The sequence below is a fragment of the Moschus berezovskii genome, chromosome 15 (genome assembly GCF_049115385.1).
Source record: "Moschus berezovskii isolate FMDL1 chromosome 15, NW_MosBer_1.0, whole genome shotgun sequence".
NCBI lineage: Eukaryota > Metazoa > Chordata > Mammalia > Artiodactyla > Moschidae > Moschus > Moschus berezovskii.
This window is the reverse complement of record NC_142474.1, coordinates 63314898-63337106: the sequence shown is the minus strand read 5'-3', so window position 1 is coordinate 63337106 and position 22209 is coordinate 63314898. Positions and strand designations below refer to the sequence as shown.

Genomic DNA, 22209 nt, shown 5'->3' with positions numbered 1-22209 from the left:
AGAAATATCAATAACCTCAGATATGCAGATGACACCACCCTTATGGCAGAAAGTGAAGAGGAACTCAAAAGCCTCTTGATGAAAGTGAAAGAGGAGAGTGAAAAGGTTGGTTTGAAGCTCAACATTCAGAAAACAAAGATCATGGCATCTGGTCCCATTACTTCATGGGAAATAGATGGAAAAACAGTGGAGACAGTGTCAGACTTTATTTTTTTGGGCTCCAAAATCACTTCGGATGCTGATTGCAGCCATGAAATTAAAAGACGCTTACTCCTTGGAAGGAAAGTCATGACCAACCTAGATAGTATATTAAAAAGCAGAGACACTACCTTGCCAACCAAGGTCCATCTAGTCAAGGCTATGATTTTTCCTGTGGTCATGTATGGATGTGAGAGTTGGACTGTGAAGAAAGCTGATCACCGAAGAATTGATGCTTTTGAACTGTGGTGCTGGAGAATACTCGTGAGAGTCCCTTGTACTGCAAGGAGATCCAACCAGTCCATTTTAAAGATGATCAATCCTGGGTATTCATTGGAGGGACTGATGCTAAAGCTGAAACTCCAATACTTTGGCCACCTCATGCGACGAGTTGATTCACTGGAAAAGACTGGGAAATGCTGGGGGCAGGAGGAGAAGGGGATGACAGAGAATGAGATGGCTGGACGGCATCGCCAACTCTATGGACATGAGTTTGAGTGAACTCTGGGAGTTGGTGATGGACAAGGAGGCCTGGCGTGCTGTGATTCATGGGGTCGCAGATAGTCGGACACGACTGAGTGACTGAACTGAACTGAAAAGTTAGTGGAGAAAGATAGGAAGGACAGTGATCAGAAGAACCATGACTCAGAGAAGATTTAAGTAACTTTTCTCCCCAGTGTTCAGTTATCTCAGGTAAGCAGGTATAAGGATCCTACAATTTTAGAGGACAGATCCCCAAATATCGTTTTACAGATAAGGAAACAAAAGCCCAGAGAAATCAAGTGATTTATTTAGGATCATTTAATTGATTTGTGATATTTGGAAGCATTCGAGAAAGGAAGCAGGATTTTGATAAACTTATTACTCTGTGGCATTTTTAGGGTTAAAATTCAGATATCAAGAACCAGTAAAAGAATGTAAAATCAGACCAAGTGCATGACAATTGCTAGATTTCATTGCATGAAATCAGACCATTTGCATGACAATTACTAAATTTCATTGTAATTTTTAACATATTATTACGGGAAATGCCCTCTCTTTTCATCTAGTCAAAAACTGTACATATAAAATAGTTTTGTACATATAAAATAGGAGTCTTGAATAATTTTGTAGTTAGATAACATCTATTCTATCTTGTTCATCTTTAGAATGCTTATTTGAAGCCTAAATTAAGTCTTACCCCTTTTACCCTGAGGAAGTTTATATCTTCCATATAGAAACCATGTTTTATACTTTTCTTTGGTCATATGTCCTTCAAAACAACATCTAGTACCATGTTAGACATTTCAGATATTTTTAGTAAATAATCTGCGCATTCTGTTTGGCCCAATAATTTCATTTCTGCGAGTTTATAAAAGGAACTAATCAGAAATATTCCTTTGAGGTTAGTAGCAAAAATATTCACTGGAGCATTATTTATATTAGCAAACAATCTGGAAAAAAATCTCAAAATCAAATTGACTACGTAACTCATATTGAGTTAGGTGTAGTATGCTCTGCACACACTGAAAGTAATTTTGTAGAGGAATAATTCATAAAATTCTTTGTGTTCTTAATTGGAAATAAAAGAGTTCATAAAACAGTATTTGCAGTGATTCAGTGTTTCTAGAAATGAATATAAGTGATATACGCAGATACTTGAACCAAATTATGTGTGGGTGGTGGAATCTCTAGTGATTTTAAATCTTGTTAGGGTGTTTTTTCTCTAATGAGTAGTGGTAAAGAAAGAAATTTTCTTTAAGGACATGAAATTAATTCAGAAAATAAGTTTGTACCATCTTAACAGTGGTAGCTTCACTGTACTTTCTATTTTGAGAACCTCTGTGATGAGTTCACAAAGAACATGATCCTGCAAACTTTTCATCTAAGACAGAGAATTAATTATTAACTTCAGTTCAGTTCAGTTCAGTTCAGTCGCTCAGTCGTGTCCGACTCTCTGCGACCCCATGAATCACAGCACGCCAGGCCTCCCTGTCCATCACCAACTCCCGGAGTACACTCAAACTCATGTCCACAGAGTCGGTGATGCCATCCAGCCATCTCATTCTCCGTCGTCCCCTTCTCCTCCTGCCCCCAACCTTTCCCAGCATCAGAGTCTTTTCCAGTGAGTCAACTCGTCTCATGAGGTGGCCAAAGTATTGGAGTTTCAGCTTTAGCATCAGTCCCTCCAATGAACATCCAGGATTGATCTCCCTTAGAATGGACTGGTTGGATCTCCTTGCAGTATAAGGGACTCTCAAGAGTCTTCTCCAACACCACAGTTCAAAAGCATCGATTCTTCGGCGATCAGCTTTCTTCACAGTCCAACTCTCACATCCATACATGACCACAGGAAAAACCATTGCCTTGACTAGACGTAATTCTTATAATTCTTAGTAATGCTTAGAATACTGAAGTTGTTGGTAATGTCATAGTTTAAGGTTGAAATAAAAATAGAACTATGTTCACAAATTTCAGATACATTGTACACAAAGTAATGAATTTTAAGAACTAATTTCTATAGTGGGAGAATTAACTTTGGAAGTTGATAGCTCTCATTTTAAATCTTGGATCTGCCATTTGCCAGCTTTTTAGGTTTGGGTGCAAGGTAAATGACTGAGTTGTACACATTAAATAAAATCATGTATGTAATGACCTTCTAACACCATGAAATGTGATTAATTATGTTTAATAAAATGTAACTGTCCCAGGCTTCATCATCAATATTCTCATCAGTGGTGCTCCTTTTTATTTCTTTAATTAGATAAGTTTGGCATTGTGTAGGTTTAAGGCATACAACGTGTTACTTTGATACATTTATATATTGTAATATGGTTGCTGTTGTAATGATGCTTATAGTACAATATTATTTAATACTCATCACAAGTGTATACCCTTAAATACCATCGATCTTATCTCCCCATCCTCTATTACCTGGTAACCACTGATTGCTTTTTTCTTAGGTCTGACTTCTTTAGATTCCACAGATAAGTGATATCACACAATTCTGGTCTTTCTCTGGTCTGACTTACCTCACGTAGCATCATGTGTTCAAGGTCCAACCATGCTGTCACAAATGGCAGGATATCCTCTTTTCTCATGACAGAATAATATTCTATTGTGTATCCATACTGCATCTTTTTTTATCCATTCATCCATGGATGGGCACCTGGGATATTTCCATATCTTGGCTATTGTGAATAATGCTGCCATAAACATGGGAATATAGATATCTCATCAAACTTCTGTTTTCTTTTCTTTTAAGTATATACCAGAAGTGAAATTGCTGGATCATGTAGTAGATCCATTTTTAAGTTTTTGAGGAACTTCCTAATTGTTTTCCATAGTCTTTGGATCAATCTACATTCCCACCTATAGTGTCTAAGTTTCCCTTTCCATCACCTTCTCACCAATACCTGCAATCTCTTGTTTTCTTGATGATAATCAGCACTTCCTTTTAATGGTCACCTGTAACGCAATGTCTTTATGGCCTGAGTGGTAAATCAGTGCTAGTCCATAGGGCTGTACTTGCCTGCTGGACCCATGGGCCAAATGGGCCTTGTAAGGTAGAGCTTCAGAACAGACTTAGTGATGCTGCTTGACTCCAAGAAACACAAGGGCAGCTGTACCCTAAGAAGCCCAGTTGTGAAGTAACTGAAACCAGAGTGGGGGTTATAAAGAGTGAGCACATTGAGGACTTCCCTGGTGGTCAGTGGTTAAGACTCTGCACCTCTAATGCAGGGGGCTTGGGTTTGATCTCTTGTCAGGAAACTAAGATCCCACGTTCTGGGGATCTAAGATCCAGTGCAGCCAGGAATTTTTTTTTAAAGAATGATGAGCATATTGGCATTTTCCCACAACAGGAGTGACCATAAATTACAGGGTCCATCTCTCTAGAAGCATTTAGTATATTTCCACTGATGATGATTCTTAGTTCCAACAAAGACACTAAATTGCTATTTAGCCCTCTCAGTTTTGCCTTCTTTTTTAGGAAAATAAAGATAATTCAGTTTCACTTACATAATGGGACTTAACCAGCTAATAAATATAAAGCTTTCTGACCACATAATGTTATAGAGACAGTACTAATATTATTAACAGCAAGATGCAATTACCATGATTGGTATTTTTCCAGAAGGTAGAGCTAATACTCATTCCTACCTGATGGGAAAACTCTTTTACAGCCATTAATCATGACAGTGGAATGTAATTGGCCAATCTAGAAAGCTGCCAAATGCCAATATATCTACACTGATATTTAACATTTTTCACTTTAAAATTCTTAGATAGAAATAAATTTCCTTTAATATTTATTGGTTTATTTACTCCAAAATAACAGGTAATCTGATAAATGGAATAGTAGTTTCTGGTGCCACTGTGGCTGCGAAATGCCTTTTTGTGTCTTTTGCTGCTGTAACTTAATAATTCATTTCATCACTTCTGTTTGTAAATCACAGAAGGTTTGTTTGATGAACACAGGGTTAGGGAGAAGTATCTATACAAGTAACCTGTATTTTAAGACCATTGTCTATATGTGCAATTATTTACATGAGTTTGAGATTATTCACAACCTCTGACATTGGATTCCGTTTTCAGGGCATGACATCTGTCCATTTTCAAATACAAAAAGTCATCTATGGGATGTCTTAGCTTAATAAATTAATTCTTAAGATATTAAGGTGATTGATCTTTTAGTTTGGTTTTTGCTAGGAAGTCTAAGCACCAAATTTGAAGCACACTTCTAATAACTGCAGAATTTTATGGTCTAAGGTTTTTTGAGTGAATTAATAAATGAAATGAAGTGATATCCTTGTTGACTTCAAAAGAAGAGACGGTGTCCATAGTTATATATTAAGATAATTTGTTTTTCATGACTGTTCATTTTTGCTTAGTTATATTTGGATACTTAATGGAGTCTTTTAGACATAAATATGCATAAAGCATAAACCATGTCTTTGAGAAACTCTCAATCCTTTGGGGGGTAGTTTTGGTCAGGGATTGTCATCTGGGAGGTGCTGGTAGTGCCATAATAGAGAGGCAAGCAGGGTGCTTTGGGCATGCATAGTTCCAACTGTGGTGGTAATGAGATCATTTAATATGTTGCTACATTAATTCAGAAGTTCATCTGAAATAGTGCAAATATATTTTTCTTAGGATGTGACCATCACCGCGCTGTTCACTCCTTTTGCATTTTTCTGTTTCAGAGACGCCCAAGCAGATGGCCGGCAATGAAGTTCCGAAGAGGTTCTGGCCATCCTGCCTATGCTGAAGTTGAACCAGTTGGAGAGAAAGAAGGTTTTATCGTATCAGAGCAGTGCTAAAATTTCTAGGACAGAACAGCACCAGTGCTGGCTTACAGGTGTTAAGACTAAAAATTTGCCTATACCTTTAAGACAAACACACACACACATACACACACAGGAGCCCTAAGCTGCTCTAGCCAGAAGGAAATGAGATTTCTGGACAAGCCCAGCCCAGGAAGGGTTAAAAAATTTTTTTAAAACTTATAGAGGATACCAGTTACCATTCAACATAGAATTCCCTAGTGGAATGACCTCTATAGTTCACTCAGCACATCTCCTGTGGACTTATCAGAAATATGACAAGATTACAGTGCTGTTGGCTTAAGGTGCAGGGTGCAAAGGGATCAAGAAAAAAATTAATAATAAAGCTTTAGTTCACAAGGGATCTATACCTTTGGTTCAAATATTCTTCTCTGATAACTGTGTTCCAAAGCCTGAACCCATTCACTCAAAAGAACAGTGACAAATATTTCCAGTTTGCTGAAAAAAGTAGCTGATGCAGGGGCCCAAACAAACACTAAAGAAGAGATTTTGTGTCTTTCCACGAGACACGTGGCTGAAGGATTTTGTTTTGCTGGTCTAGATCCACCTGTTCCAACCAGTTCGCTACTTTACAAGATGAATCTTTTATCTTTCCATTTCCGACTTTGCCTCCCTCTTCCTGGATGCCTTCTGTGTAAGCAGTGACAGAATCGTAGCCTTTTAGCTAAGCGTGAGGACAGAGGGAGGGACAAACGAGGCTTCTGGTTCCCCCGCCTCAGAGTAAAACACCTGATTGGCTTTCAGAAGCATCGCCTCCACCTCCCAACTGTGAAGTCCTGTGAAGCCACAGTTGTTCTTGGCTGAAGGAAACAGAAGGACACAGTACCATGAGTTCCTTAATCGTTTCTGAAGCAAAAATGTTAAGGGATTCTAAGCATATGAGGTTTTGGGTGTTTTGTTTTTTTAACTTTTTGCCGTTTCAGTCTGAGAGGCCCATTTCATTGTCGATTCCTATCTAAGAAGGCTTTCAAGTCAGCATATCCCTGGCGAGAAAAAGAGCGAAAGAACCCTGCTGAATCATACAATAATTTTCTTTAAAGCACATAGTAGTTACATAAATATATATATATAAATATATTTTGTTTATAACTAACACAAGGCAGGCTCTTGTGACTCAGAGTGCATTTTGTCATCGAGACAAAACAAATGCGAGATGCATTACTGCATACTTCCATAGAGTTGTAAAATAATCCTTAATATTAGAATATTTTTATGTCACTTAGTGGAAGTGGTTCAACTGGTTGCAGCGCTGATCGTTTTTCCTGCCTGTTGGAGCCGCTCTCCCGTTCATATCAACCCCTTCCCTCCCTGGCAAAATAAAGCAGATGCAAAAAACTCCTTAGATGGATCTGTTGTTTGCCCCATAATCACAGTCCAGATTTTGAACCATCCCTGTGAGTGAAGACAGGAAAGGCACCCCCACCCCCAGAGGAGGAAAGTGGTTAATATATACTGGGCTCCTAAAGCTTGAATTCAGGTACTGTGTGAACAATTTCATCAACATCTCGACCCATGAAACTTACATCTTGTGCCAAGAAGCTGTTGGTTCTCATAGGGTACCCATGTCCAGCATTTGCAGATTCAGGTATCAAGAAGCAGAGCTGTCTCGTAAGCAGCACTTTACTACCAACTCAGCATCTGAACACAGTGTCTACGTCAAATGACATCAGTCCACTAACAGAGTATCATCACATATTATCCTCACAACCATCTGATGTGAACTCGTGCAATTTTCCATCGAGTATATTTTGCTTTACATTTTAAAGTACCTGATGAGGGTGTTAAATTTTTTTTCCTAACCTGCTTAGACGATAATTGCAAAAAAAAAAAAACTGACAAGCAAGGTGATTGAAGGGTATGATGACTGCTATAGCTCTCAGCTATAGCTACGTTCAGTTGATATGAAATAAACCAATTTATTTCTTGTGGAGTAGGTTTGGTCGGTTAGCAATTACCAAATGACTTGCCAATATAGCTGGTGCAACGGGTATTCTACAAAGGCATAAGGGACACATAGACGATTCCTTCTAGGATAAGTAGGTGCTTCTTTCACTTGGTTTTGTGTTAGGTGTGGCTTCCAATACAGATGATTGACAGTTATATAAATCCTGCATATATATATCCAATACCTTTCTCAATTCTTTGAAGTAGTGGTGTAATTTCTTTCCCTTTCAAAGTTCATCTTCCACTTTTGATTCTTTTTTTAAATGCCAATGTTGTAAAATAACCTAAAACTCTCTGAATTGTCCAGTGTACTAGAGCACCCAGTAAGTGAAAGTGAAAAGGCTGCTGAAGTATGGGAAAACTTCCCAGCCAAATCAGGAGTTAAAGGTGGTGAGATGTTTCTGTTGTTGATGAATCTTTTAGAGGTAAGGGAAAAGGCTGACTGAATCCTTTTTTTTTTTTTTTCATGAAACTTTCATTCAACTCTGTACCTCTGGTTTGTTCTTGGTGCCCATTTACTGCAAAGGAAGAGCAGACATTCACAGAGTTTCTGAAAATTCAGAATGGACTCTGGTGCTTTGGACTTTTCATATATTATGTATTAGAAAGGATGCATCTGCATGTTATTTCATATATTATGAACCTAGTAAAAGGAGAATAAAAGCAAAGGAACATATACAAAGTTCTAGGGAAATCAGGTAAATGGTGCTATAGAGGAAGTTAGTTATTTCATCTTAATTATTTGTAAAAACATTTAGTGAATAGGTAAAGGATTCCCGGATGGCTCAGATAGTAAAGAATCTATCTGCCTGTGGTGCAGGAGACCCAGGTTCGATCCCTGGGTTGGGAGTAGAATGACTACCCACTCCAGAATTCTTGCCTGGAGAATCCCATGGACAGAGAAGCCTGGCAGGCTACAGTCCATGGGGTAACAAAGAGTTGGACACACTTTCGCTTTTCAAAGGTATTAAAAGTCAAGAAAAATATCTTAAGCCAATGAGGTGAAACTGACCATGGTGTTGATTTGTTTATGAAAGGTTTGAACTTCAACATGTACTAACAAATAGAAAGTTAAATAATAAAGTGCAATTTACCTCCAATTATTATTTTAATTTGGAATGTCTAGCTCAGTGGTAAAGAACCCACCTGCCAATGCAGGAGACAGGGTTCAATCCTTGGGTCAGAAAGACTCCCTGAAGATGGAAGTGGCAACCCACTCCAGTATGCTTGCCTGGGAAATTCCATGGACAGAGGAGCCTGGTGGGCTGCAGTTTGTGTGGTCCCAAAGATTCAGACACAACTTAGCAACTGAGAACGTATAAATGGGGCAGTCTCACAGGAAGCTTCTAGGATATGCTGTCCAGTATATTCACTAGCCAAACTGAATGATTTAAATTAACTAAAATTAAATAAAAATTCAGTTCTTCAGTCACTCTAGCCATATTTTAAGCCCCACAAAGTCACATGGGGCTTGTGGCTTCCATACTGGACAGCACAGAACACTCCTGTCTTTGCAGAAAATTCTATTAACTCTGCTGTAGAAGTCTTTCCTTTTCAGTGACTCAAATAGTAAAGAATCTGCCTGCAGTGCAGGAGACCCAGGTTCAGTTGGGAAGATCCCCCTGAAGAAGGAAATGGCTGCCCACTCCAGTATTCTTGCCTGGAGAATTCCATGGACAGAGGAGCCTGGCAGGCTACAGTCCATTGGGTCACGAAGAGTCGGACACGACTGAGCAACTAACACTTTCACTTTTTTCCTGGAGAAAAGGAGGAGGAGAAAAAAATAGATTTGATAGTTCCTGGGCCTGTTTTTACTCTCAGACAGGCAGCTTAAAATAATGAAAAGAATCACAGCTGACACAGTTTTGAGTTTCCACTATGTCCTCAGGAAAATCACTTTTACCACTAGAAGTCTCCATTTACAAGTTTGGAAAATAAAAATATTTCTGTCCTGTCTTCCTTGCAAGATTATTATTATGTAGATTGACTAAACATACAGACTTTTAAAACCTTATGTCAATTGAACCCATAGAAGGGGCTTCCCTGGTGGCCCAGACAGTAAAGAATCCACCTGAAATGCAGAAGACCTAGGTTTGATCCCTGGGTCGGGAAGATCCAGTGGAGTAGGAAATGGCAACACACTCCAGTACTCTTGCCTTGAAAATTGACAGAGGAGCCTGGTGGTTTACAGTCCACAGGATTGCAGAGTTGGACACAACTGAACAACTAAGCACTCATGTACAACCCATATAAAGCACATCTCTTGGCCCAGTACCAGCACAAACTTGTATTCTGAGGGAAAAAAGTCCATTCCGTCCTAAAAGCATTCAAAGACAATCAAATCAGTACAGTTCTTAAGGAAATGCCAAAGGCACATACGCTCAAGAATTGCTTCAATTCCTTTTTCCCCATATTAATATTTTATTTTATGTTCCCCCACATGACATCAGTCTCACCCATCCTTTCTGTCAAAGTCCTTGGGTGCTTCCTTTATCTGGCTCAGTTCTTTATTGTGTAGTGTCCCTGAGCCTCTCCAGTTTTTTCTGATTTCCCAGTTAACTCTTCACAACAAAGAGAAACCCAGGAGCTGACCAGCAGGCTTCTCCTTAGAAGAGAGAGTACCTCAAACAAATAATTTCAAATATGCATTTTCTCCCTGTAACACAAATGTAGGGGCCTGACACATTAAAATATAACAGTAGGTGGAACTTAATTTAAATGTAAAAATTTGCAAATGCAAACTACATGAAAAGAATAAAATTAAATTTTGTCATATACGGGTAATACATAGTCTCAGATTAGTGTGATTTCTTAGTTTGGGCAAAAAGAAAAATTCTTATGTTATTTCCTCATTCTGAGGGAGTATAAATTTGGCAATGCCTTAGTGTCTATTGCCCAGGGCAATAAGAAAAAGTTTTGCTGGAACTCATGCCTTGATTCAAGACACTTCCATGATAAGAAATTAATATTTAAGTAAGATTAACTGAAAAATAGATGCTGCAGTTAAGGCTCTTTCCTCCTGTGAATTGTTATTTTGCTTTGTATTTCTTTAGGCATTTTTTAGATATTTTATTAAGATGTATTCTATTAATTTCAGAGATTGCTCTTGCTTTTACTTTCCCAGCCTCGAGTTTTTGGCATCATCATCTATATGCCAGAATCATGGAGGGTCATCTAATCCAACCTCTTCATTTACAGATTAGAAAATTGAGGCCCAGAGAGATATAGTCATTTGCCCAGCGTCAGAAGTGGGCCTTGAACTTAAAACTCCTGACTGGTCATTTTTGTTCCAATTCTCTTTGCCTATACCCCTCCATCAGTATTTAAAGCCAACCACACAGCTTCAAGAATACTGGAGTGGGTTGCCATTCGCTTCTCCAGGGGATCTTCCCTACCCAGGGATTGAACCAAGGTCCCCTGCATTGCAGGCAGATTCTTAACCTTCTGAGCCATTAGGAAAGCCCTTAGAAGGCACAGTCTGCCTAACCAATTTTTATTTGCTATCTTGACTTTCTGCTCTGTCCTAGAATAGAGAACACTGAACCAAGCTTCGGCCATCAAGTGGTTGTCCTAAGAATGGTACCAGTAGTTCCAGTTCTGGTCATTGCAAGGTCTTTATCTGGTTTTACATGCCCCTACCTATGGCCATCTAAGTTAGCAATACTATCTTGTGTCACTTAAAATTGCTCTGCTTTTGCTTCATTTCTTCCTAGATGTACCTGAAAACTAGTCACATTCATAGCAGATTTTCTTACTGAATTATCAGTTTTTATTTGCTTTTAAACTAGTGGACCCTAAGAAGCTCTTTGGGGCAAATGTTATGAGGTCACTGGCATTACATACTATGTACTCCTGTTTCCTTGTGTTTGTAAAGCACTTTACATTTCACAGGGCACTTTGATTCATTTCTTCATTTGTTCCTTCATTCAACCACCCAATTCACTTAAATAGTTATTGAGCACCTACTGGAACCAAGTTCCTGTGCTAGGTCTTGTGATATACAGTGATAGATACAAACAATAAGAGATCAGGCATGTCCACTGATAGTTGTAATAGGGTAAAATCTTCAAACACAACTTTGCAAATTGATCGGCTCACTATTACTCTATCCATTTTCCAGTTCTAATTTCTATTCTACTAAGATAGGGAACTCTCAAGTACTTGTCTGAGGAATGTTTCTGAAATATGATACGTCATTGCCCATCTCTGCTGTTTGCTCAATTTCAAATGATGTGTTAATTTCACTTATGAGAAGAAAAGTTCCTCATTCAAAGTTGTCCCAGACCCAGAAGGACTTTTTAGTCATTTGAATTCTTCCTGATTAGATGTAATAATAACTCACTATCTTATTCTCATATTTCTACTGTGGCTTTGTGATTTATCAGCGCCATCTTTTCAAGGTCTTCCAGAAGTATCCATAGATCAATGAAGTATTTGCACTTTAGGTATGTGTGGTTGTTTGTCATTCATTAGATTGTCTCAGGTTTTCTCAACCTCAGCACTATTGACATTTGGGGTCCCATAATTCACAGCTGAGGATGGGGTGGTGGAGTGGTCCCTTGCATTGCAGAGTGTTTGCCAGCTTACCAAGTTCCCATTGACTACATGCTGGTAGCTCACATAAACACACACACACACACACACACACATCCCAGCTGTGACAATGAAAGATGTCTCCAGACATTGCCAAATATCCCCTGGGATGAGACTGGGCAAACTACTGAATTATCTAATGAACAAAATATATCAGGAGAGAAAAGAAATATTTCTCTTTCTCTTGTCACTTAATCTTCATTATAAATAGGTTTTTTTAATTAATAATAAGACTTGGCATCATAAACTCTTTGCATGAGAAGGGACTGTAAAAGTCACTAGTTCAGTCACAACCGAGCATCATCTTTTTCTATTTCATCATCTCCTAGTTTTACAAATTTATTTAGAGATCTGAAGATGGTTTGTTTATCTCTAGAACTTGGGAATTTACTTTCTTATAGCAAGAGATAAGGCTGTTTGGTGGTTTTCCTTTGCCCTGAAAAAGCTGCTTCAGGGGTTTTTGCCTCAGTCAGGGAGTTGGTGTCACACAGCTTCAGTATCTCAGAGACTTCAGGGAGTTTTCTTCTGGGTATTTCACATGTCTAGAAATCTTGCTCCATCATCTTTGCTTTCAAAATGCACATAGAAGTTGATGTTTGGTACATCTAATTTTAAGTATATCAACATGAACTATTTTTTTCTTAAGTTTCCTATTTCTGATATTGATTTCTTTTCCTTGTCCCTCTTTGGGGAAAAAAAATTGGACTGTCCCAAGTAATTGCAAGTTGGAGATGTCTGAGTTGTACTATCTGAACCTATCAAGCCAAAGTTCCTACTAATTCAATGTGCCTTATGTCAGTTTTCCTGTAGGATCAGTTATTTCCTATAAACAACCCTGTGTTCGTACTTATGTCTGTGCTGCACCAATTGGAAAAGTCAGTGACGTTATGAGACAACCCCTTAAGAATATCTTACAAATAACAGCAAACCTCCAACTGGAATATCGGGTCTTCCTCTTCTCCTTTGCTAAAAGACCAACCCAGACTTTGGAAGCATTCTTCATTGTTTACTACAAGTTAGTAATATACACACATAATTGAAGGCTTTGATTATAATATCCAAGGCTATAGCATATTGACAAGAACATCCAGAGAGGCCTTTCCCACCAAGACCAAAACATAAATCAGAAAACTCCAACCTAGGAGACACTCAAGTTTGTGTATGAGTTCCTTCTCTACCACTGTCATATCAGATGCTGTGGTGATACTTAAGGTTTTGACTAAGATTTTCCAATTTCAACTTAAATTTCAATGCATGTGCCTAATTATTGCCTGACATGTGTTTTAAATCATCCAATGCCCACTGCTCTCACAATGATTATTGCAAAGCAGTAAGATGATAATTGCTCAAGTAAAATTACCTAAATTCTTGAATCAATTCTCCATAACAAATTTATAGAACATATCATCATTGGCTTCTCAGTGTTAATTCTTATTAATTTCCAGATCACTGTCCACACTGAAAGAGTCTATGTTACTTTAAATCAAGGATAAAAGATTAACTAATGCAAAACCTGTGCTTTTGTGCATCATTTTCTAATTTCTAAGATTTATTAACATTTGAAAATTACTTTTTAAAAAAAGCCTCTCCTCATGGGATAAGGTAAAAAGATTTAACTTGGCAGGTAGTAATATATTCATTTTTATTTCAGTTGAAAAGCCTCAGTGACTTCTGTCAATACCACTGGAGTGTTGTTTTCTTTTTTTTTTTCTTTTTTAATAAAAGTGGTCTCTCTCATCCCTAGCATTACAAATATATATATATACATATATTCATGACCAAAATATCACTTGCTTATCATGCAACCATAAACCTTTGGTTCCTATCAAATAGATACATAGCATGAAACTAATTTTAGGCATTTGCTATATGAAAAGAAGTATAGAAATGGGTGGATGGGAATGATTCATGGAAAAATAAAGATCAAAATATGCTTTCAAGCCTAATTTTCAACTTCTTTAGAGCAATGTGCAAATACATATTCAATGAAGATCAGCTCAAATTTAAGTCATCCAGACTTTGAGACACTGGGTCACAGATCCTTCCAGTTATGCCAAGAAACACGTGACATCCAGAAGGCAGAGGTGGCCCCATTTTAGCTAAAACTCAGCCATTACCCATCTGTACCACTTCTATGACACCAATGCTAAATTCATAAGGCTTTTTCCATAGGGAGTTGGATTACTTGAGTAAGTAATGACCAAAAAGACACTTTTCACTTATTACCCTCTGACTTACAAGGCATAACCATGTACTTTGATTCCCTTATACCAGAGACCATGTGACATCTAACCACACATAGGCAATAAAATACAATAAAAATACTTTTCCTGAGGAAAGGGTACAATATTCTGCAGACCCAGATCTAGATCTCTGTGAAGTTTGACCATCTTGGGACCCAGACTCCATACTCATGTCTAGACATTGTGGTCATGCCTAAGCAACCATTGTAAAACTAGTTTGAACAAAAATATACTCAGTGTCATATTTTTAGCAGGGAAATAAAAGTTCAAAGTGTCTTCTTTGGCTACTCTGTAAGTGGCTACTCTGAAAATACCATCAAGTGAAATCAGAGCTTCCTCTGCTAAAAAATGTTAAGATCATTTTAGGGAAATGAAGTAAGTTTCTTGAGACACAAACATTTTGTGTTTATTGGAACTAAATCTCAGGGCCTTAGCTGAGATGGGGAAGTCTTTTCATTGGTCGGTCAAAACAAATCTCTCATTTGCCTCATTTGAGGCATTTGAACAGTGCCTGGGAAGAACATTATTTTCAGGGGAAAAAAGAAACAGGCTTGTTTTTTTTTTTTTTTTTTTTGCATGCCAGCTGGGATCATGGACACTTCCAATGCCAGGAATTTACTACTGTTTCTGGTAATTCTGCTTGTAGTCATCTGAAACGTGGAAGGGTGAAAGGAGGAGAAACTGGGCACCCGGGGAGGGGAGGGCTGTCTGTGTTTCATGCCAGTTGCACCAGCGCACAGAATATTTGTAAATGCATTTCAAAGTGGGTATAATTGTAGCCTGTGTCAGAATCACAAAGCTCACTATGGAGCTGCTGAAAGAGAACACTGAGGGGAAAATCTGACCCTCTACACACAGGGCTTCCCTGGTGGCTCAGTGGTAAAGAATCCGCCTGGCAATGCAGAAGACACAGGTTCGACCCCTGAGTTGGGAAGATCCCCTGGAGAAGGAAATGGCAACCCACTCCAGTGTTCTTGCCTGGGAAATCCCATGGACAGAGAAGCCTGGCGAGCTATAGTCTATGGGGTCTCCAAGAGTCGGACACAGCTTAGTGATTAACACCACCACCCCGTCAACCCCCAACAAAAGGAAAGGCAATGGGTAAGCCTGTCACGCTTTTTGAGTTTGTTTCTCTTTTCCACAGCCCTGGACTTCAAATCAAGGACATGTCTGTCAGGTGAAGGTTAATTTTGCTGAGGTTTTTCCAAAACTTCATTTAATCCTTGGAAAACTGAGCGTTTTGAATTTACTCCAATCCTCCGGGCATCATTCCTACTTCTTTTGCCATATCAATGAGACACTGGAGATCGCATTTTTTCATAGTAAAATCAAATTCAAATACTTCCTCGATGACCTCGTGCTTGACATACCTGAACCTGCAAATGTAAAAACGATTGTATCTGAATTTGCACTGATGGTATATGATAGCAGAAGACCTTACTGGAATCCCCTGTTTAAATTCAGTAATTTGGATGCTACATACTTCTGCAATCTTCTTGATTATTTTCACTGTAAGATTAATTATCTAAGTTTGAATGTATTTCCTTACAGTCTATTCATTTGCCATCTATCTCTTACCTGGGGATCATTATGATTGCAATAATTCATTGAAGTTTTCCTCACACAGCTTCTTAAACCAATTTTTCTGCATTTCTTTTGCTTACAGTATGTGGGAAATCTGGTTGGTTTGTTTTTCCTAGTAATCATTTTGTAAGAAAGTGCAGTGTATCAACTGCCATGGTGACACAATTCATCTTTTAAGGTCTGGAAGCTGGTTATGACCAAATGCCATATGTCTTCTGTCAATTGCTATTTTCAGAATTAAATCATTTATTTTTTATTTTTCACTTTCAGTTGGAGTCAACGTATTTGGGAATTTTTAGAAGGGGGAGAAGGGAGCAATTTGTGTAATACTGCTGTCATATTTGACTACATATTAAAGATAATAAACGATCATTTTGTTTTAATTTCTTAAAATAGTTTTATTTCTTTATTGACTGCACTGGTCCTACATGGCTGTGAGGGCTTTTCTCGAGGTGCACGGAGCGGGGGTTGCTCTCCAGTAGCGGTGCACAGGCTTAGTGCAGTGGTTTCTGTTGTTGCGGAGCACAGGCTCAAGAGCACAGGTTCAATAGTTGCAGCGCACGTGCTTTGTTGCTCCGTGGCATAGGGGATCTTCCCACACCAGGATCGAACCTGTGTATTGTGCATTGGCAGATTCTTTACCAGGGAGCCACCAGGGAAGCCCTGTTTTAATTTCTTAAATGTGTTTACCCTTGTCTTTCAAGGTATTTTTGTTCCTTTCCACCATTAGCCTTTGAAACAGTTTCCCTATTGTGGAAGAAAATCTGAGTGCAGTGTCCAGAGCTGTAGGCTAGTGAAACGACAGAAAATCCTTTTGGTTCTTTTTTTTTTTTTTTTTTAACATTTTATATTATATAGGAGTATAGCCCATTAACAATGCTGTGATAGTTACCAGTGGACAGCAGAGGGACTCAGCCATACATATACATACATCCACTCTCCCCTAAACTGCCCTCCCATCCAGGCTGCCATTGAACTCAACACTGAGTAGAGTTCCTTGTGCTACACAGTAGGTGCTTATTGGTTATAGATATAACAGTGTATACATGTGGATTCCCCACTCCCTAACTATCCCTTTCCCCCATCCTTACCCCCCACCCAGCAGCCATAAGTTCATTCTCTAAGTCTGTGAATCTGTTTCTGTCTTGTACATAAGTTCATTTGTATCATTTTTTTTTAGATTCCGCATATAAAAGATGTCATACAACATTTCTCCTTTATCTGACTTCACTCAGTATGACAATCTCTGGGTCCATCCATATTGCTGCAAGTGGCTTCACTTCATTCTTTTTTTAATGGCTGAGTAATATTCCATGGTACATATGTACCACGTCTTCTTTATCCATTCCTCTGTCGATGGATATTTAGGTTGTTTCCATGTCTTAGCTATTGTGAATAGTCCTGCAATCAACACTGGAGTGCACGTGTCGTTTTGGACCATGTTTTTGTTCCTAAACAAGCCCTAGTGTAGGACTGATACCAACTAGATTGAACTGTAGGAAAGGGAGGACCTGGGATGTCTAGGTGGAGACTTGGTTGAGTCCTCCTGGACCAGATAGGTGGGAGGATCTGAGCTGCCAGTATGAAATAAAAATACCTGCAAACTGGAATAAATCATGGGGCTGCAGTTCAGCTCCTGCTTCTGACACTAGTCTGGTTCACAAACTCCCAAGACCTTCCAAAGAAATTACTGAAGATTCTCCCTGATTCCATCCTCTTTTCCCTAACTGGAAATGATTTTATCCCTTTGTTAGCTAATTAAAGTAGAATGTCTGAAGTGAGATGCTTTGAGTTCCAAATATCCTTTCTCTTTTTTTGATCTGTCACTCTCAGGCTATCTTTATATCAATACCAAGTATGCCCAAGCCTGAACTTGGGCCAGGAAGCAAGTGCCAGAAGCTAGAATTCCAGTCAGTGGCGCTGGTTGAACAATTACCCTGTGCAACTCAATAGTGATTTTCTTTTTAAATCTTACCTCTGTATGGATCTTTTGGACTGTGTTGATTAAACTTTGAAATCACGTAGTAAATTCAGAACTGCCATTTTAAATGGTGTAAATTGCTTCCTGATGCCAAAAGGGAAAATGTATTAATGTAAATCATGCAACTTTCCCTAACAGTAAAAAGCATTAAGGCCAGTGCTTTGAAAAATCATTTAATGTGTGCCATCTCTTTAATAATGCAGTGGAAAGAGTAAAGAAAAGATGTTAATGACAATCATAAAACTTTTAAATTAGCTGTAGATCTGTCTCCTATAAATTCAAGTCTTCTCCTCACAGGTCCTCTATTCCAAACCACTGTTTTCAGAATCAGAGCTTTCTGACGTGCAGTCAGGAATTTTTTTCCCCCCTCAGTTTATTTTAACTAAAATTTATTGAATGTCTAACCTCTACTAACCCTGGTGGCTTGGATGGTAACAAATCTATCTGCAATGCAGGAAATTCAGGTTTGATCCCTACGTTGGGAAGATTCCCTGGAGAAGGGAATGACTACCCTCCCCAATATTCTGACCTGGAGAATTCCATGGACAGAGGAGCCTGGCAGGCTATAGTCCATGAGTTTGCAAAGAGTCAGACATGACTGAGCAACTTTATATACATACATACCCTGTGCTATGCAGGGTGCTTGACTCCAGGGCTACACAAAAAAAGAAGATAGAATCCTTGTTTTCAATTAGCCTGTGGTTTAATAGAGGAGAGACACATTTAAACAAACACAGCAGATCAAGGATGACAGGCACAGGATGGAAATATTAACAGTTATACAGTTAAGTTGCAGAGGAGGGGAGAGTCAATTCTGTATAGAAGCTATCAGGAGAGCTTTCATGGAAGAAGTGATATTTGAACATGATCTTGGCAGGTGAGTAGGCCTTCAGCAGGGGACAACAGAGGCAGCCCAAGGATGGGATTTTTGTTGCTGTTCAGTTGCTCAGTCATGTCCAACTTTTTGCAACCCCATGGACTGCGGCACCTCAGGCTTCACTGACCTTCACCATCTCCCGGAGCTTATTCAAATTCATGTCCATTGAGTCAGTGATGCCATCCAACCATCTCATCTTCTGTTATCCCCTTCTCCTCCTGCCTTCAATCTTTCCCAGAATCAGGGTCTTTTTCAGTGAGTCGGCTCTTCACATCAGGTGGCTAAAGAAATGGAGCTTCAGCTCCAATATTTCAGGATGGGGTGGCTAGAAGAAAATGGACTGGCCAAGCAGGATAAACAAGGAGAGGATGGCTGGAGAGTAAAGCCTTTGATGACATCCACAGACAGGCCTTCAGAGTATGACTTGAAAGCAGTAGATACACTAGAAAGTTAAGAAGCAGAGAAGCCATAAAAACAAGGCCATTTCAGAAAGATGACCGGGTAGGCAAAGTAATGGATGAGTCACAGGGAAGAAATCTGGAGACCACCTGGAGATTACTATTCGAGTCTGGCTGCTGTTCCATGACTACTGTTCTTTCTTTGTTCTCAGATCTGGCCTCTATGTGGTCAGTCCCTTTAATAAAATCCGATGTTAATCAATTGCTTGTCTGGACACATGCCAAGGTCCTAGCCAAATGAGACCCTGTGTCTCCACCAAGAAGGTTCTTTTTCCGCTTGGATTCTCGCATTCAATAATGAAACTGATGCTGACACTGGAACATCCCAAGCTTTATTCAGTGGTCAATGAATAGAAAAGAAGGAACTCAGTTTGCAAACCAGCTTCTCAACCAGATTGGGGCTGAGATGCAATATATATAGGAGAGACAAGGTAAAAAAGAAAGAAGTAAAGAGAGGGAAGAATGAATGTTGTGACATATCCAAGGATAGGGGTGTGGTTTGGATGAGAAATTGAGGCAACACTCCATTTCAGGAGTAAGAAATATGTCACAATGGAAAGAGAATAAGACCCACTTAGATGATGAAGAGAAAATAAGACTTGCACAGAGAATGGGTTCTTCCAGTTGTCGTGGCAACCATCAACTGTCTCGGTGCTGGTGGGTGTGTCACTTAGCATGTTAACATATTACAATGAGTGTAGAGTGAGTCTCAAGGTCTACTGGAGGTCAGGTCCTCCACTATCTTGGGCCCAACTGTTTCCAACCAGTTCTTGTTTTTCATCTGGCAGCTACCTCCTTTTGTAGTTGACTCTGATACTCAGATAAGGACAGTTAGTTTCCACTTGAAGGAGGGGCTGGGGCATGATTCTAGGGTAACAGCCCCATGTCATGGGAGAAATTCCCCCTCCTCTGTAAGCACCTCTTGCAGCAAATTATACATTCCTTTACCCCAAATTAAGAGCACAGCACAGTTTGACAGACTGTCATGTGAAATTAGATAGACCAGGCCAGGTTTATCCATTTCTTCAACTTCTTCTACAAGAGCTCTTTATTCATCTCCTAAAAATCCCAGGACAACCCAGACAATCAAAACCTCCTGACTTGCCTCCATGATGAGGACAAAATAGGAAAATGAGACATATCATCAATTTCTTTCCTGTCAATATAGATGTGGCTTTTTTTTTTAACATTTATTTTTACTTATTTATCTGGCTGTGTCAGGTCTCAGTTGCGAGAGAATTTCAATGCAAACCACCTCTGGATCATTTATGGGTATAATGATGTATTTCAGAGTTCTCCAAGAGAGCAGATAAACTCCTGAGTTAGTCATCAGGGAAATCAAGGAGATGCCAGTCGTGAGGCCAGTTGGCTCCCTGAACCTGACTCTGTGTTTAAAGACTTAAAAGATCATTCATGGCCTTGCAGGTCAAGTGCATTCTTTTTTTTTTTTTTTTTCTTCCATTGGTGTAGAGTTGCTTTAAAATGTTGTGTTAGTTTCTACTGTACAGCAAAGTGAATCAGCTATATGTATGCATATATCCGATCTCTTTTGGATTTCCTTCCCATTTAGGTCCCCACAGAGCACCGAGTAGAGTTTCCTATGCTAGACAGCAGGTTCTCATTAATTATCTAATTTATGTTGTTGTTGTTGTCATTTAGTTGCTAAGTCATGTCCGACTCTTTTGCGACCCCTTGTCCTCTAGCCCACCAGGCTCCTCTGTCCATGGGATTTTCCAGGCAAGAATACTGGAGTGGGTTGCTATTTCCTTCTCTAGGAGATCTTCCCAATCCAAGGATTGAACCAGTGTCTCCTGCATTGCCAGGTGGATTCTTTACCACTGAGCCACCAGGGAAGCCCCTATCGACAGTGTATATATGTCAATCCCAATCTCCCAATTCATCTCCCTATCCCCCCCATTTTCTCATGAGGAAGCAAAGCTTGTGCCTTGATGATTTAAGGAGCCTGTAGAAGCACAGAAGCCTACAGTTTTGTGACATTCCTTACACCTCCATCTCATCTTGGGTGTAGTGTGTCTCTAGGCAGAGCCGACGGGAGTGTGGACATAGAGAAAAGAGATGACTGCAGACAGGACATCACTGACTCTGCTGATGCTCTTTCCCTGATCCAAGTAGATGGCACGGCAAGAAATGCCATCCACGTGTCTGCTTTTCCAAGTCGAAACAGACGGCAATTATAGTTTTTGGAAATTTCAAAAATGTTTCAAAGAGAGAAAATCAATGAGACTCCCATCACATTTGCAACTCTAGGTCATGCAGTAACCCCAGCTTCCACCTAGTGATGGATTTATTATTTTCTGTGAGTTGTTATCATTTTAAAGACACACTGAAATGCACTTGGCCTCCCCGAGTAAATACACTTCACAAATGCCAGCACCTCTTGATAAATGTTAATTGACCCCTTTTTAATGTGCATTCCTCTTATTGGCTGCAATAAACTTTACTCAGTGTCTTTGAACTTCTCCCAGACAGTCTCCTGACATTTTTTTTTTTTTGGTGAACTTTAACAAATGTTTTGGGGTTGCAGGGTAACACTGGGCTATTTTTCTCCCCAGATTTCTTTGTACAATTGCAATTTAGATTTCCTTCCAAAAGGATTCATTGTGGTGTGAGCCTTGATAGAGTGTGAAGCGAATTTCTCCTGCTGCAGTTTGGCTCTAAGCCTGGAGGATGGCACGCATAAATTATTCTAAATGCCATAGGACCTTGCATCTTATTTCCTTGTATAACATTTCAAATTGTCCTCAGGGTGCCCCAAAGTGAGACACTGATCAACATGGCCAGAAAGAGATAGGTGGTTTGCAAAAAAAAAAAAAAATCCCTTTTGTAAAACGGTGTCCTTTGGGATTTAATTAGATGTCATTTTAGCAAGGAAATGGATGTTTGAACAAGACCAGATCTCAATGGGTTAAAGTAGCAAAGCCAATAGGAAAGGAGCACAGGGTTAGAGACAAGTGAAAACCAGAGCATGAATATCACATGAGGGTCC

At 39.3% G+C, this 22209-nt stretch overlaps 1 protein-coding gene across 2 annotated transcripts in view; it reads left to right on the top strand.

The window, feature by feature from the left end:
• The window catches only part of PLXDC2 (plexin domain containing 2), a 459161-nt gene extending 442892 nt beyond the window's left edge, over positions 1 to 16269 (top strand). For both annotated transcript variants that reach the window (XM_055428176.2, XM_055428186.2), the window contains exon 14: positions 5382 to 16269. In XM_055428176.2, the coding sequence (XP_055284151.1) occupies positions 5382 to 5498 (117 nt within the window). In that variant the 3' untranslated portion in view covers positions 5499 to 16269. The remainder of the gene's footprint in view (positions 1 to 5381) is intronic.
• Positions 16270 to 22209: the final 5940 nt, after the last annotated feature.